Source organism: Salmo trutta, chromosome 18, assembly GCF_901001165.1.
Source record: "Salmo trutta chromosome 18, fSalTru1.1, whole genome shotgun sequence".
Classification (NCBI taxonomy): domain Eukaryota; kingdom Metazoa; phylum Chordata; class Actinopteri; order Salmoniformes; family Salmonidae; genus Salmo; species Salmo trutta.
Window position 1 is genome coordinate 4,328,779 of NC_042974.1, and position 19,025 is coordinate 4,347,803.

The window sequence follows — 19,025 nt, forward strand, 5'->3', positions numbered from 1 at the left end:
CTGCAATGCTCTACTTTCTGGCTACCCGGATAAAGCACTAAATAAACTTCAGTTAGTGCTAAATACGGCTGCTAGAATCCTGACTAGAACCCAAAAAATGTATCATATTACTCCAGTGCTAGCCTCCCTACACTGGCTTCCTGTTAAGGCAAGGGCTGATCTCAAGGTTTTACTGCTAACCTACAAAGCATTACATGGGCTTGCTCCTACCTATATTTCCGATTTGGTCCTGCTGTACATACCTACACATACGCTACGGTCACAAGACACAGGCCTCCTAATTTGTATATATATATATTTTTTGTCATTTAGCAGACGCTCTTATCCAGAGCGACTTACAGTAGTGAATGCATACATTTCATGCATTTTTTAAATTAAAAAAAAAAGGTTTGTACTGGCCCCCCGTGGGAATCGAACCCTTACCGGGTGAAGACTCCAGCTGAAGTAAAAAATAAATAAATGAAACCAAAGATAATGTTTTGTGATAGATATGACAGATGAGGTAAAGAATATGGATGTGGAAGACCTGGGCTTTCATGGTTACACGTGGTCTGCGGTTGTGAGGCTGGTTGGACGTACTGCCAAATGGAGGTGGCTTGTGGTAGAGAAATTAACATTAATTTCTCTGGCAACAGCTCTGGTGGACATTCCTGCAGTCAGCATGCCAATTGCACACTCCCTAAAAACTCTAAACATCGGTGGCATTGTGTTGTGTTACAAAACTGCACATTTATTGTGGCCTTTTATCAAATCAAATCAAATGTATTTATATAGCCCTTCTTACATCAGCTGATATCTCAAAGTGCTGTACAGAAACCCAGCCTAAAACCCCAAACAGCAAGCAATGCAGGTGTAGAAGCACGGTGGCTAGGAAAAACTCCCTAGAAAGGACAAAACCTAGGAAGAAACCTAGAGAGGAACCAGGCTATGAGGGGTGGCCAGTCCTCTTCTGGCTGTGCCGGGTGGAGATTATAACAGAACACGGCCAAGATGTTCAAATGTTCATAAATGACCAGCATGGTCAAATAAGCACAAAGTTGAATGGATACACAAATACTGTTAAAAAACACAGAATTGTTTTTTTATGTTTTACTTATTTATTTTTCTTAAAACTTATTAAAGCATTGTTGGTTAAGGGCTTGTAAGTAAGCATTTCACGGTAAGGTATAAACCTGTTGTATTTGGCGCATGTGACAAATGCAATTTGATATATAGCACATTCTACTCAAGACAGAACAGTCCAAGTGATGGGTGAAAGACACGTCAAAGATTCGTCAAACATTAACTAGAAATCAGTGGTCTGGGATGGTCCAGTACCAGAATGGGTTCAGATCCAACCCATTGCTCTTTCAACATTCCTACCTTTACCTCTCTGTCCTATCCAATAAACAGTAAACTGGCCCACTCTACAACAACAAAATAGACTGATAGGAAATCTGAGAACTCATGTACATGAACTCTCCTATTACATGCTTTTATTAACTGTTTATACCTGCCTTGTTTGTTTTAAAACAGTCAGTCAGTGACATCTACAGGACAGATGACCACTGAGATACTATCAATAATACCAGGGCTGAAGAATGGAGAGTTTCTCAGTGAAGGAGCAGAATGGGCTCTTTTTATTTACTAGTTCGACCTTCGACCCCTGGTATCATATAAACTCACATAAGACATGGAAGACTGGAGAATTGCAGGAAATGAGCTTTAAAACAGCAACATTTTCTCTTGGCCAACAAGAGGGGTGTGAACAGTTTGCGTGGGGTTGTGAGGTGAGGGGTTGATACTACGCTGATTATCCATCTGATCCTTTGCCACCTAGAAAATATGTGTCACCGGACCGTCTCAAATAGGACTTGACCACCCCTGGTCTGGAGTCACATCCACTGTGGAGAGAAACATACATTATTGCAAACACAATGACATGATGACATCAACATCAGTGGTATATTACACTATAGTAAACACAATGACATCATCATCAGTGGTATAATACACTACGGTAAACACAATGACATCAACATCAGTGGTATAATACACTACGGTAAACACAATGACATCATGACATCAACATCAGTGGTATAATACACTATGGTAAACACAATGACATCAACATCAGTGGTATAATACACTATGGTAAACACAATGACATCAACATCAGTGGTATAATACACTATGGTAAACACAATGACATCATCATCAGTGGGTATAATACACTATGGTAAACACAATGACATCATCATCAGTGGTATAATACACTATGGTAAACACAATGACATCATGACATCAGAGGGTATAATACACTATGGTAAACACAATGACATCAACATGAGTGGTATAATACACTATGGTAAACACAATGACATCAACATCAGTGGTATAATACACTATGGTAAACACAATGACATCATGACATCAGTGGTATAATACCCTATGGTAAACACAATGACATCAACATCAGTGGTATAATACACTATGGTAAACACAATGACATCATGACATCAACATCAGTGGTATAATACACTATGGTAAACACAATGACATCAACATCAGTGGTATAATACACTATGGTAAACACAATGACATCAACATCAGTGGTATAATACACTATGGTAAACACAATGACATCATCATCAGTGGTATAATACACTATGGTAAACACAATGACATCATGACATCAGTGGTATAATACACTATGGTAAACACAATGACATCAACATCAGTGGTATAATACACTATGGTAAACACAATGACATCATGACATCAACATCAGTGGTATAATACACTATGGTAAACACAATGACATCATGACATCAACATCAGTGGTATAATACACTATGGTAAACACAATGACATCAACATCAGTGGTATAATACGCTATGGTAAACACAATGACATCAACATCAGTGGTATAATACGCTACGGTAAACACAATGACATGATGACATCAACATCAGTGGTATAATACACTATGGTAAACACAATGACATCATGACATCAACATCAGTGGTATAATACACTATGGTAAACACAATGACATCATGACATCAACATCAGTGGTATAATACACTATGGTAAACACAATGACATAATGACATCAACATCAGTGGTATAATACACTATGGTAAACACAATGACGTCATGACATCAACATCAGTGGTATAATACACTATGGTAAACACAATGACATCATGACATCAGTTGGTATAATACAGGTGGAGGACAACATGTTACTGTATTGATCTCTGACACATCATACTGTCTTCCTCTATAAGTGGTCCATGTGTGACTGAGGTAGAGAGAACAGGACATCCGGTAGCAGTTTTCATTAGGTCATGGGTGAGAACCTCTAAACTACTGTTAATACATGATTTAGGGCTGGATTCAATCAGATCTGTTTTATCCAACATAGCAGTTGTTTTGACAGTGTCGGAGGTAGAACTGCATTAGAGCTGACAAATCCACCAAAGTGGTCTCAAAGTATTTGCTATTATTCTGTAATTAAATCTGAAACACTCCATTTAGTGTGATATGATATGATACGTTACGTTTCATAAGGTATGTATTCATTTGTGGATGTCTATAACCCATTTTGTATGATATGTTACGAATGGCAATTAGTACTATATGTTACGAGTTTCCAAAATGGACAATGTTGAAATTTCCAGATTGTAAAATATGTTACAAATTTGTAAAACGTATGATATGTTACGAATTCCAATTTGTTGTGGCTAATGGTAGCTAGGTGGTTAATGCTAGCGTTAGCTAGCTCTAGGGTTTAGGGGTAATGGTTAGGGTTAGGAGTTAGCTAACCCTTCCCGTTTAACCTAAGGAATTACAAAGTAGCTAAATAGTTGTAAATGAGCTAAAATGCTAAAGTTGTCCGTGATGAGATTCAAACCGCTAGACGTTTGCATTATATGCCCACACAGCCTGACCAACCACCCTCCTTCTGTTTTTGCCTTAAGTAACCTATCTTATGTAATCATACCAAACATATACTAATTTCAGTGTCCCAGGTTTACCTTTACTATGTTACATCTAGTCTATGAGACCAGTGTGAATCCACAAGTGGCTCCTGGCATTATACATAAATGTAAAGTCCCCATATTTGCAGTGGTGTAAAGTACTTAAGTAAAAGTACTTTAAAGTACTATTTAAGTAGTGTTTTGGGGTATTTGTACTTTACTATTTATATTTTTTACTACTTTTACTTCACTACATTCCTTAAGAAAATATTGTATTTTTAGTCCATACATTTTCCTTGACGCCGAAAAGTACTCATTACATTTTGAAGGCTTAGCAGGACAGGAATATTGTCAAATTCACACACTTATCAACCAAACATCCCTGGTCATCCCTACTGCCTCTGATCTGGCGGACTCACTAAACACACGTGCTTCGTTTGTAAATGATGTCTGAATATTGGAGTGTGCCCATTGCTTTCCGTAAATAAAAAATAAAAATGGTGGCATCTGGTTTGCTTAATATAAGGAATTTTAAATGATTTATACTTTTACTTTTGATACTTAAGTATATTTTAGACCAAATACTTTTACTCACATTGAATTTTACTGGGTGACTTTTACTTGAGTAATTTTCTATTAAGGCATCATTACTTTACTCAAGTATGACAGTTGGGTACATTTCCACCACTGCATATTTCGGGGCCCTATTTATTTATGTTTTATTCAATTCAGTCTGGTATGAGAACGATAGCCCCTATCTGCAAAAGCAGGGTGTCTGCGGAAAGCTGAGTATCTTGGCTATTGATCGGTGCCTTCAAATCTTTGATGTGACTTACTACCATATATGGGCATACGAATTTAAGAATTTAATATAGAATTTAATATAAGAGCAGGCTGAGCCGATGACCTCATATCAAGATGGCTGCTACCTACATTTCAGTTAGCGTTGTGAAGTATAAACAAAATAAACATGGAAAACGTTGATACACACCAAAAGCCGGGACTCCACATATCATGAGGATATCTTATTTGTCTACCTGTGACCTACCGTTATTGATCACCAAATGTTTATTTTACACAACGTTTTCACCAAACATCTTACAAGGTAAGCTTCAATTTGATCTGTGTTTGAGCTATAGCTACATGGGGGTATGAATATGTCACGACTCCCACCGAAGGTGGCGCCCCCTCCTGCTCGGGTGGCGCTCGGCGGTCGTCGTCACCGGCCTACTAGCTGCCATTGATTCCTTTTTGTTTTCCCCCTTTCTGTTATTGTTTGCACCTGTCCATAGTTGGGTTGATTAGCGGGGCTATATGAGCTAGCTGGCCCGCCTGCTCTTTGTGCGGGATTGTTTCCTCTGTGTGGCTTGGGTAAGCGCTGTCTGTAGTTTGCGCTAGTGCATCGTGTTGCGCTCACTGTATTTTGTCCCCTGTGTTTGGGGCACTTTCATTTTGTGTGAGCTAAGTTTGCATGTTGGGTTGGCAGGTGTTTTGCATTTCGAGCATTAAAAGCTATAACCCTTCTCGCTGCTTCCTGCGTCTGTTTCCTCCTCCACTACGCCCGAGCCTTACAGAATATGATGTTGCCTGCTTACGCGCTGTAGGCATCTAATTACACAGGAGATTGGCTAAGATGGCACCTTGACAGTCTTGTAGCCAATGAGATAAGCTTTCCAGGGATATGCAGTTGACCTGGGTGGGACCTAGAACCTTTTATGCGTAATGTGAAGGGACACTTGTTAGCGTCCCGTGACCACACTTACTAAAACATCTGCCCATTTCTAGTTGTTAGATCTATCAATCCCCTTTTTTCTCTCCTGATATTGTTCACATGTTGTGGAAGCCATCTGATGTGTTTCCAGCTTTAGTCATCAATAATTCACTTATAGTTTGTCAATGACAGATGACTTTCAAAATAAAAAAAACGGTTATTTTGTGTGTGCTTGATTTGGTGTATTCTGAACTATGTAACTCCTATCTTCTGATCATTTCCTCAATCTCCAGATGTCTCCTTTCCAAATATACCAAGTTTTGGCACGTCAGAATCATGTAGTTACACATGAACAGCAGTTACTTTTAGGTATGTCTATTTAGTCCGAAATCTACATTTTGCCATTACATTTAACAGGTTGCATTAACAGAAATCCCATGCAGCCTTGTTTATAAATTCAAACATTGGCATGTGAGATGTGATCTAAACCTTCATTAGGATGAAAGAAATCCTCATTATTCTTTGGGATGTTTTTTCAATTTGAGCGCAATTATTTCTGTATAGCCAACACTTTCTCTTTCTGAACTTCTAAAGTGCGTGGGGCGGGCATCTTCAAAATTATCAAGAGCAGCTGCTCACCGATTGACAGCTCCACCTGCATTGGAGCACCACCACAATGTCTCCCATGTGGGTGTCTGCTATCGCTGGTTAACGTTTGATCTGATTGAATCTTTGTCTCAGCCTTACTTGCCCATAATTACAGCTGTCACAGTAAATACATGATAGTTATGTCAGGCTAATACTCTGGCTTGTAGAGTATTGATGAGTTTGGAGCAGATCAACAGGACAGTGAGGACACTATTCCTTCCTAAAATACAGCTAGAGTCACATAGTATAAAACACACCTGCATGTCTTCTGATGGTTTCAACACCTGAAATATGGAGGAAGAAACTGTTGGTTATGAAAATGAGCAACATACTGATGGATATCACAAACTACTGTAAGTGGACATTTGTGTTGTTCAATCCAGACCTCAAACTATGCAGACCTATAATAACTTTATTGTGCATATTTATGTGCATAAAGTAGCATAACATAACCCAGCAACAGTAACTCTTAAATTGTTCCAGGTGCAAACATACACCAATCCAACGTTCACATGTTCAGTCTATCCTATATAATGTTGCAAACATTTCCATAAAATAACCCACCAACAGTAACTCTTGAACCATTCAAGCAAGAGATACTAAAACCCACTTTCACATGTTCAGGCTATGCTAACTTCAAATTAACCAATCACTCCACATGACCATACATCAGAATAAAAAAACCCACCAACAGTAACTCTTGAACTGTTCAAGCTAGATATAGCAAACGATGTTTCATATTCTCAGGCTATTCTAACTTTCATCTACCCACTTTTTCAACTATAACCAGTCTACACAATGACTACTGTCAACACTACTATAAAGTTTTTCATAACCACACATACTTTAAAACGGTTTCGCTTTAAATAGTCAAGTAAAATGTTTTAAACTTCTACGACTATCACACAAATACTATTTAAAGAGCTTTAGCAAGCCCCACAACTTTACTTGTAAAGTTACAATCTTGTATTATTAATAATAGAATACATGGGACATTAAAGGTTCCTACAGGAACCTTAATACCCTAAAAGGTTATTTGAGGAACCTTTTTAAAAGGTTCCCTAGGGAAAAGGTTCCTGGAAGCACCTTTAGGGGTTCCGCCGGTGTTGCAATCTGAGGAACCCCTAAAGGTGCCTCCAGGATAATTTACTTTCTAGAGTCTAGTGGTCCTCTACAGTCTCAACACATCCTGTTGTAGAACATCAACATTAATGTGACTGGTCCATCAGTGATCCAGGTGTATCAGAGACTACCTCTCTCTAGTCTAGTGGTCCTCTACAGTCTCAACACATCCTGTTCTAGAACATCAACATTAATGTGACTGGTCCATCAGTGATCCAGGTGTATCAGAGACTACCTCTCTCTAGTCTAGTGGTCCTCTACAGTCTCAACACATCCTGTTCTAGAACATCAACATTAATGTGACTGGTCCATCAGTGATCCAGGTGTATCAGAGACTACCTCTCTCTAGTCTAGTGGTCCTCTACAGTCTCAACACATCCTGTTCTAGAACATCAACATTAATGTGACTGGTCCATCAGTGATCCAGGTGTATCAGAGACTACCTCTCTCTAGTCTAGTGGTCCTCTACAGTCTCAACACATCCTGTTCTAGAACATCAACATTAATGTGACTGGTCCATCAGTGATCCAGGTGTATCAGAGACTACCTCTCTCTAGTCTAGTGGTCCTCTACAGTCTCAACACATCCTGTTCTAGAACATCAACATTAATGTGACTGGTCCATCAGTGATCTAGGTGTATCAGAGACTACCTCTCTCTAGTCTAGTGGTCCTCTACACCCTCAACACATCCTGTTCTAGAACATCAACATTAATGTGACTGGTCCATCAGTGATCCAGGTGTATCAGAGACTACCTCTCTCTAGTCTAGTGGTCCTCTACAGCCTCAACACATCCTGTTCTAAAACATCAACATTAATGTGACTGGTCCATCAGTGATCCAGGTGTATCAGAGACTACCTCTCTCTAGTCTAGTGGTCCTCTACAGTCTCAACACATCCTGTTCTAGAACATCAACATTAATGTGACTGGTCCATCAGTGATCCAGGTGTATCAGAGACTACCTCTCTCTAGTCTAGTGGTCCTCTACAGCCTCAACACATCCTGTTCTAGAACATCAACATTAATGTGACTGGTCCATCAGTGATCCAGGTGTATCAGAGACTACCTCTCTCTAGTCTAGTGGTCCTCTACAGTCTCAACACATCCTGTTCTAGAACATCAACATTAATGTGACTGGTCCATCAGTGATCCAGGTGTATCAGAGACTACCTCTCTCTAGTCTAGTGGTCCTCTACACCCTCAACACATCCTGTTCTAGAACATCAACATTAATGTGACTGGTCCATCAGTGATCCAGGTGTATCAGAGACTACCTCTCTCTAGTCTAGTGGTCCTCTACAGCCTCAACACATCCTGTTCTAAAACATCAACATTAATGTGACTGGTCCATCAGTGATCCAGGTGTATCAGAGACTACCTCTCTCTAGTCTAGTGGTCCTCTACAGTCTCAACACATCCTGTTCTAGAACATCAACATTAATGTGACTGGTCCATCAGTGATCCAGGTGTATCAGAGACTACCTCTCTCTAGTCTAGTGGTCCTCTACAGTCTCAACACATCCTGTTCTAGAACATCAACATTAATGTGACTGGTCCATCAGTGATCCAGGTGTATCAGAGACTACCTCTCTCTAGTCTAGTGGTCCTCTACAGCCTCAACACATCCTGTTCTAGAACATCAACATTAATGTGACTGGTCCATCAGTGATCCAGGTGTATCAGAGACTACCTCTCTCTAGTCTAGTGGTCCTCTACAGTTTCAACACATCCTGTTCTAGAACATCAACATTAATGTGACTGGTCCATCAGTGATCCAGGTGTATCAGAGACTACCTCTCTCTAGTCTAGTGGTCCTCTACAGTCTCAACACATCCTGTTCTAGAACATCAACATTCATGTGACTGGTCCATCAGTGATCCAGGTGTATCAGAGACTACCTCTCTCTAGTCTAGTGGTCCTCTACAGTCTCAACACATCCTGTTCTAGAACATCAACATTAATGTGACTGGTCCATCAGTGATCCAGGTGTATCAGAGACTACCTCTCTCTAGGCTAGTGGTCCTCTACAGCCTCAACACATCCTGTTCTAGAACATCAACATTAATGTGACTGGTCCATCAGTGATCCAGGTGTATCAGAGACTACCTCTCTCTAGTCTAGTGGTCCTCTACAGTCTCAACACATCCTGTTCTAGAACATCAACATTAATGTGACTGGTCCATCAGTGATCCAGGTGTATCAGAGACTACCTCTCTCTAGTCTAGTGGTCCTCTACACCCTCAACACATCCTGTTCTAGAACATCAACATTAATGTGACTGGTCCATCAGTGATCCAGGTGTATCAGAGACTACCTCTCTCTAGTCTAGTGGTCCTCTACAGCCTCAACACATCCTGTTCTAAAACATCAACATTAATGTGACTGGTCCATCAGTGATCCAGGTGTATCAGAGACTACCTCTCTCTAGTCTAGTGGTCCTCTACAGTCTCAACACATCCTGTTCTAGAACATCAACATTAATGTGACTGGTCCATCAGTGATCCAGGTGTATCAGAGACTACCTCTCTCTAGTCTAGTGGTCCTCTACAGTCTCAACACATCCTGTTCTAGAACATCAACATTAATGTGACTGGTCCATCAGTGATCCAGGTGTATCAGAGACTACCTCTCTCTAGTCTAGTGGTCCTCTACAGCCTCAACACATCCTGTTCTAGAACATCAACATTAATGTGACTGGTCCATCAGTGATCCAGGTGTATCAGAGACTACCTCTCTCTAGTCTAGTGGTCCTCTACAGTCTCAACACATCCTGTTCTAGAACATCAACATTAATGTGACTGGTCCATCAGTGATCCAGGTGTATCAGAGACTACCTCTCTCTAGTCTAGTGGTCCTCTACAGTCTCAACACATCCTGTTCTAGAACATCAACATTCATGTGACTGGTCCATCAGTGATCCAGGTGTATCAGAGACTACCTCTCTCTAGTCTAGTGGTCCTCTACAGTCTCAACACATCCTGTTCTAGAACATCAACATTAATGTGACTGGTCCATCAGTGATCCAGGTGTATCAGAGACTACCTCTCTCTAGTCTAGTGGTCCTCTACAGTCTCAACACATCCTGTTCTAGAACATCAACATTAATGTGACTGGTCCATCAGTGATCCAGGTGTATCAGAGACTACCTCTCTCTAGTCTAGTGGTCCTCTACAGCCTCAACACATCCTGTTCTAGAACATCAACATTAATATGACTGGTCCATCAGTGATCCAGGTGTATCAGAGACTACCTCTCTCTAGTCTAGTGGTCCTCTACAGCCTCAACACATCCTGTTCTAGAACATCAACATTAATGTGACTGGGCCATCAGTGATCCAGGTGTATCAGAGACTACCTCTCTCTAGTCTAGTGGTCCTCTACAGCCTCAACACATCCTGTTCTAGAACATCAACATTAATGTGACTGGTCCATCAGTGATCCAGGTGTATCAGAGACTACCTCTCTCTAGTCTAGTGGTCCTCTACAGCCCCAACACATCCTGTTCTAGAACATCAACATTAATGTGACTGGTCCATCAGTGATCCAGGTGTATCAGAGACTACCTCTCTCTAGTCTAGTGGTCCTCTACAGCCTCAACACATCCTGTTCTAGAACATCAACATTAATGTGACTGGTCCATCAGTGATCCAGGTGTATCAGAGACTACCTCTCTCTAGTCTAGTGGTCCTCTACAGCCTCAACACATCCTGTTCTAGAACATCAACATTAATGTGACTGGTCCATCAGTGATCCAGGTGTATCAGAGACTACCTCTCTCTAGTCTAGTGGTCCTCTACAGTCTCAACACATCCTGTTCTAGAACATCAACATTAATGTGACTGGTCCATCAGTGATCCAGGTGTATCAGAGACTACCTCTCTCTAGTCTAGTGGTCCTCTACAGCCTCAACACATCCTGTTCTAGAACATCAACATTAATGTTACTGGTCCATCAGTGATCCAGGTGTATCAGAGACTACCTCTCTCTAGTCTAGTGGTCCTCTACAGTCTCAACACATCCTGTTCTAGAACATCAACATTAATGTGACTGGGCCATCAGTGATCCAGGTGTATCAGAGACTACCTCTCTCTAGTCTAGTGGTCCTCTACAGTCTCAACACATCCTGTTCTAGAACATCAACATTAATGTGACTGGTCCATCAGTGATCCAGGTGTATCAGAGACTACCTCTCTCTAGTCTAGTGGTCCTCTACAGTCTCAACACATCCTGTTCTAGAACATCAACATTAATGTGACTGGTCCATCAGTGATCCAGGTGTATCAGAGACTACCTCTCTCTAGTCTAGTGGTCCTCTACAGTCTCAACACATCCTGTTCTAGAACATCAACATTAATGTGACTGGTCCATCAGTGATACAGGTGTATCAGAGACTACCTCTCTCTAGTCTAGTGGTCCTCTACAGCCTCAACACATCCTGTTCTAGAACATCAACATTAATGTGACTGGTCCATCAGTGATCCAGGTGTATCAGAGACTACCTCTCTCTAGTTTAGTGGTCCTCTACAGCCTCAACACATCCTGTTCTAGAACATCAACATTAATGTGACTGGTCCATCAGTGATCCAGGTGTATCAGAGACTACCTCTCTCTAGTCTAGTGGTCCTCTACAGCCCCAACACATCCTGTTCTAGAACATCAACATTAATGTGACTGGTCCATCAGTGATCCAGGTGTATCAGAGACTACCTCTCTCTAGTCTAGTGGTCCTCTACAGCCTCAACACATCCTGTTCTAGAACATCAACATTAATGTGACTGGTCCATCAGTGATCCAGGTGTATCAGAGACTACCTCTCTCTAGTCTAGTGGTCCTCTACAGCCTCAACACATCCTGTTCTAGAACATCAACATTAATGTGACTGGTCCATCAGTGATCCAGGTGTATCAGAGACTACCTCTCTCTAGTCTAGTGGTCCTCTACAGCCTCAACACATCCTGTTCTAGAACATCAACATTAATGTGACTGGTCCATCAGTGATCCAGGTGTATCAGAGACTACCTCTCTCTAGTCTAGTGGTCCTCTACAGTCTCAACACATCCTGTTCTATATGGTCTGTAGACATTGAGAATGATAAGACGGTGGGATATCATATTTGTATGTATCTACTGTACTTACCCCTCTCCTTAACGAGGCCCCTCTAAATATGTAGAGCAGATGGAAGACAGTGAGAACATCATTAACATGAGCACTAGAAGATGTAGTCTCTCTCTGGGACTCCTTGGTCGGGATTCAATGCAATGTGCAGTATACCGCAGGGTACTTCACAGCTGACAATTCAGTTTTTAAAGGCATTTTCACCGGCATTCACAGAGATCACATTCATGGTAACACTGCACATCGACTCAAGTGTAAAATACCTTTAAAAGTCTGTTATAGTGTGCTGTGCTATAGGACTCAGGTATGGAGTTACCATACATTATGGGTCAGCTAGGACTCCGGTATGGAGTTACCATACATTATGGGTCAGCTAGGACTCAGGTATGGAGTTACCATAGTTTTTAATCATTATTACATGAACTAATAAAGCTGCTACTATATACCCTTTTGTTTTCTATTTAAATCTGATCATTTCTGCTTTGATCATCGATGGACTCTGTAGCCTATGAAATTACCTGTGTTTTGGAAATGTGGAGCCTTAGTCTGGCAAATACATTTCTGTTTGTTTTTACACTATCAGAGCTTTCGGTTCCCTGTTTTGTGGTTGGAAGCGTGTCTGACGTGGGCATCACATACCTGTGGCCTCAAGGTAATTATTGAATTGGATTACACATTGCCTTTATAAAATAGTTCACATAAACCTTTCAAAGTGATGATCTGGGACTCCTTGTCTCATATCAATGTTCCAACATCAGATAAAAGTCAGGGAACATTAATATTATGTGTTTTCTACCACTTCTTAATTAAATAAATGTGTCTGGTCCATCAGTGATCCAGGTATATCAGAAACTACCCACTGGACACACTACGTCATTTCAACGTGGATAACTGGGTAATATTTGGTTGAGACGTTGATTGAGATTACAACCTACAGTATATTCACCCACTCAAAAAGACAGACAGAAGTTAGTTCAATTAGTAGCTATGTTTTCAACCATCTAAAAGCACAACCAATTTCCAGTCGATAAACAATGTTTGATTTTTGATTTTGTTGTCACCCAAATGTCTATCACTGCGCTTTCAACTAATTTAAAGCACAGCAAAAATCACATGACATGGATAACAGTTGAGATTAAGTTAAAATCAATAAACATAAAATGGTTGACATAATAAAGTGATGATCTGAAGACACGACTTACCTCTCTCCTTCATGAAAACATCTGTAAACATGTAGAGTAGATGGAAGACAGTGAGAACATCATTAACATGAACACTAGAAGATGTAGTCTCTCTCTGGGACTCCTTGTCTCATATCACTTCTCTAACGTCACAAATCCTAATTGAGTTCCACCACCTAAATGAGTCCAGCGTACCTCTGTGAGACAACTTCTCCAATGAAGATATTCTACTCTACCACCACTTCTTAATTTCATTAAATAAATGTGACTGGTCCATCAGTGATCCAGGTGTATCAGAGACGAACCACTGGACACACTACGTCATTTCAACGTGGATAACTGGGTAATATTTGGTTGAGACGTTGATCAATGAGATTACAACTTACAGTATATTCACCCATCTAAAAAGACAGCCAGAAGTCAGCCGAATTTCCAGTGTTTTTTCCCTATGCTTTTAACCATCTAAAAGCACAACCAAATTCCAGTGAAAAACAATGCTTGATTTTTGGTTTTGTCGTCACCCATCTAATATCTATACCTGCGCTTTCAACTAATGTAAAGCACAGCAAAGTTCAAATGGGAACACAATGTTAGATATGTTGTTTATTTATACACAGATTAATGTGAATATCCCTGTGCTTCAGCTAATAGCAGAACCAAATGACCTGGATAACAGGTGAGATTATATAAATAAAATAAACATAAAATGGTTGACATAATTCTAGTAAAGTGATGATCTGAAGACACTACTTACCTAGCTTCCTAGTGAGTTCATCTGTAAACATGTAGAGTAGATGGAAGACAGTGAGAACACCATTAACATGAACACTAGAAGATGTAGTCTCTCTCTGGGACTCCTTGTCTCATATCAATGTTCCATCATCAGAAGTAACGTCTTATAGATGCTAAGAAAAGCATCCTTAAATGTTTTCTTACTTAAAGTCTGTAAATATGAGAAAATTTTACTTTTGTGGTTTACATAATGTTAGCAAAATGATCATCTGAATATAGTACTTACTAATCTGCTTCCAGAGGTTCTCGAGGTTACCTGTAAACATGTAGATTCGATGGAAGACAGTGAGAACATCATTAACATGAACACTAGAAGATGTACAGTCGTGGCCAAAGGTTTTGAGAATGACACAAATATTAATTTTCACAAAGTCTGCTGTTTCAGTTTGTATGATGGCAATTTGCATATACTCCAGAATGTTGTGAAGAGTGATCAGATGAATTGCAATTAATTGAAAAGTACCTCTTTGCCATGCAAATTAACTGAATTCCCCAAAAACATTTCCACTGCATTTCAGCCCTGCCACAAAAGGACCAGCTGACATCATGTCAGTGATTCTCTCGTTAACACAGGTGTGAGTGTTGACGAGAACAAGGCTGGAGATCACTCTGTCATGCTGATTGAGTTCGAATAACAGACTGGAAGCTTCAAAAGGAGGGTGGTGCTTGGAATCATTGTTCTTCCTCTGTCAAACATGGTTGGTTACCTGCAAGGAAACACGTGCCGTCATCATTGCTTTGCACAAAAAGGGCTTCACAGGCAAGGATATTGCTGCCAGTAAGATTGCACCTAAATCAACCATTTATCGGATCATCAAGAACTTCAAGAAGAGCGGTTCAATTGTTGTGAAGAAGGCTTCAGGGCGCCCAAGAAAGTCCAGCAAGCGCCAGGACCGTCTCCTAATGTTGATTCAGCTGCGGGATCGGGGCACCACCAGCACAGAGCTTGCTCAGGAATGGCAGCAGGCAGGTGTGAGTGCATCGGCACGCACAGTGAGGCGAAGACTTTTGGAGGATGGCCTGGTGTCAAGAAGGGCAGCAAAGAAGCCACTTCTCTCCAGGAAAAAACATCAGGGACAGACTAATATTCTGCAAAAGGTACAGGGATTAGACTGCTGAGGACTGGGGTAAAGTCATTTTCTCTGATGAATCCCCTTTCCGATTGTTTGGGGCATCCGGAAAAAAGCTTGTCCGGAGAAGACAAGGTGAGCGCTACCATCGGTCCTGTGTCATGCCAACAGTAAAGCATCCTGAGACCATTCATGTGTGGGGTTGCTTCTCAGCCAAGGGAGTGGGCTCACTCACAATTTTGCCTAAGAACACAGCCATGAATAAAGAATGGTACCAACACATCCTCCGAGAGCAACTTCTCCCAACCATCCAGGAACAGTTTGGTGACGAACAATGCCTTTTCCAGCATGATGGAGCACCTTGCCATAAGGCAAGATAACTAAGTGGCTCGGGGAACAAAACATCGATATTTTGGGTCCACGGCCAGGATATTCCCCAGACCTTAATCCCATTGAGAATTTGTGGTCAATCCTCAAGAGGCGGGTGGACAAACAAAAACCCACAAATTCTGACAAACTCCAAGCATTGATTATGCAAGAATGGGCTGCCATCAGTCAGGATGTGGCCCAGAAGTTAATTGACAGCATGCCAGGGCGGATTGCAGAGGTCTTGAAAAAGAAGGGTCAACACTACAAATATTGACTCTTTGCATCAACTTCATGTAATTGTCAATAAAAGCCTTTGACACTTATGAAATGCTTGTAATTATACTTCAGTATTCCATAGTAACATCAGACAAAAATATCTAAAGACACTGAAGCAGCAAACTTTGTGGAAATTAATATTTGTGTCATTCTCAAAACTTTTGGCCACGACTATAGATATATCAAAGTAATGATCTGAAGACAATACTTACACTTGTCCTTCTTGAGGTCATCTGTAAATATGTAGAGTAGATGGAAGACAGTGAGAACATCATTAACATGAACACTAGAAGATGTTGTCTCTCTCTGGGACTCCTTGGTTGGGATTCAATCCATTGTGCGTTATACCGCAGGGCACTTCACAGCTGACAATGCACTTTTTAAAGGTATTTTCCACTGGCATTCACAGAGATCGCATTCATGGTAAACGCTGCACATGTCGACTCAAGTATAAAATACCTTTAAAAGTCTGTTATAGTGTGTTGTGTTCTAATGCACCTTGGATTGAATCCCAGCCCTCGTCTCATACCACTGTTCTAACATCAGAAGGAACATCTAGGGTCAATCAGAAGCTGAAACAATAACAAAGCGTGATCCCAGCCACTGTTGTTTTGGTAGAAAGCTGAGGGAGGGTCTGGAGAAATAATATCACTCTCAAATTCATAGACAGAACTATGGATGCAAGGACTGACCATCCATGATGCCAACATTATAGTTTTATGTATGTTTTAGACTATAGTGTTTCTTATATTTACTTTGTATACAAGCATTGAGATGAAATAAGGTTATATTATGGGTTCTGATGGAGTACGACATTTAAACTAAACTCTTTAATAATGTATAAGTTATATTCTTCAAGAATCAATGGGTACATGTAATACATTTATAAGTCCAAAAATGGATATATCAATTACCAATTGACTTTTTGTGCTCAACTACAAAAAATAAACATAAAATGGTTTACGTAAATCCAGCAAAGTGATGATCTGAAGACACTACTTACCCCTCTCCTTCCTGAGTTCATCTGTAAACATGTAGAGTAGATGGAAGACAGTGAGAACATCATTAACATGAACACTAGAAGATGTAGTCTCTCTCTGGGACTCCTTGTCTCATACCAATGTTCTAACATCAGATATAAGTCAGGGAACATTAATATGCACAACAATGTGTTTACTACTTCACTAGATGTTACATCTATAGAAGATACATTGGTTTATTTATATGTTATGAAAGTGATGATCTGAAGACACTACTTACCCCTCTCCTTCCTGAGTTCATCTGTAAATATGTAGAGTAGATGGAAGACAATGAGAACATCATTAACATGAACACTAGAAGATGTAGTCTCTCTCTGAGACTCCTTGTCTCATATCACAAATCCTAATTGAGGTCCACCACCTAAATGAGTCCAGCGTACCTCTGTGAGACAACATCTACAATAAAGATACTCTACCCTACCACCACTTCTTAATTTCATTCATTAAATGTGACTGGTCTGTCAGTGATCCAGGTGTATCAGAGACTACCTCTCTCTAGTCTAGTGGTCCTCTACAGCCTCAACACATCCCGTTCTAGAACATCAACATTAATGTGACTGGTCCATCAGTGATCCAGGTGTATCAGAGACTACCTCTCTCTAGTCTAGTGGTCCTCTACAGTCTCAACACATCCTGTTCTAGAACATCAACATTAATGTGACTGGTCCATCAGTGATCCAGGTGTATCAGAGACTACCTCTCTCTAGTCTAGTGGTCCTCTACAGCCTCAACACATCCTGTTGTAGAACATTCTATGGTCTGAAGACACTGGGATATGAAGGACACAACTTACCCGGTTGACTAGTGAGATTCTTTTCAACCTCATCTGTAGACATAGATAATAAGATACAAGTCAGAAAACATTCATGTTAATTTCATGATGTGTTTTCTACTTCTTTAGAAGTTACATAGAATATATATTGGTTAACATAATGTTAGTAAAGTGATGATCTGAAGACACTACTTAACTAGCTTCCCAGTGAGGTGAGACTGATCCAATAAAGATGATCCTCCCTACCACCTCTTGACTTCATTCTCCAATGATGATTAATCTTGCTCTAATCATATCTAATAATTTCCATCATCTAACTTAATAGATCATACTTTATGTGCATGTGAATCTGTGGAAGTCAGCAAGTCTAGAGTCTATGCAGACAGGTGAGGCATCTATATAATGGCTTATGCCTGTTCCTGTAATAGTGTCAGTTTAACATGTGTTTCTCTGTGACTGGTCCATCAGTGATCCAGGTGTATCAGAGACTACCTCTCTCTCTAGTCTAGTGGTCCTCTACAGCCTCAACACATCCTGTTCTAGAACATCAACATTAATGTGACTGGTCCATCAGTGATCCAGGTGTATCAGAGACTACCTCTCTCTAGTCTAGTGGTCCTCTACAGCCTCAACACATCCTGTTCTAGAACATCAACATTAATGTGACTGGTCCATCAGTGATCCAGGTGTATCAGAGACTACCTCTCTCTAGTCTAGTGGTCCTCTACAGCCTCAACACATCCTGTTCTAGAACATCAACATTAATGTGACTGGTCCATCAGTGATCCAGGGGTATCAGAGACTACCTCTCTCTAGGCTAGTGGTCCTCTACAGTCTCAACACATCCTGTTCTAGAACATCAACATTAATGTGACTGGTCCATCAGTGATCCAGGGGTATCAGAGATATGAAGGACACAACTTACCCAGTTTTTCAGTGAGATTCTTTTCAACTTCATCTGTAG

General features: G+C 40.5%; 1 protein-coding gene across 1 annotated transcript in view; it reads right to left on the reverse strand.

Moving 5' to 3' along the window:
- Nucleotides 1-1,616: 1,616 nt before the first annotated feature.
- The window catches only part of LOC115152782 (uncharacterized), a 167,997-nt gene continuing 150,588 nt past the window's right edge, over nt 1,617-19,025 (reverse strand). The window contains exons 30-40 of the mRNA XM_029697573.1: nt 18,987-19,019; nt 18,083-18,115; nt 17,510-17,530; nt 17,253-17,273; nt 16,462-16,482; nt 14,761-14,790; nt 14,497-14,517; nt 13,764-13,784; nt 12,583-12,604; nt 6,582-6,608; nt 1,617-1,883 (exon numbers count right to left, since the gene is read on the reverse strand). Coding sequence (XP_029553433.1) covers nt 12,591-12,604; nt 13,764-13,784; nt 14,497-14,517; nt 14,761-14,790; nt 16,462-16,482; nt 17,253-17,273; nt 17,510-17,530; nt 18,083-18,115; nt 18,987-19,019 — 215 coding nt within the window. The 3' untranslated portion in view covers nt 1,617-1,883; nt 6,582-6,608; nt 12,583-12,590. The remainder of the gene's footprint in view (nt 1,884-6,581; nt 6,609-12,582; nt 12,605-13,763; nt 13,785-14,496; nt 14,518-14,760; nt 14,791-16,461; nt 16,483-17,252; nt 17,274-17,509; nt 17,531-18,082; nt 18,116-18,986; nt 19,020-19,025) is intronic.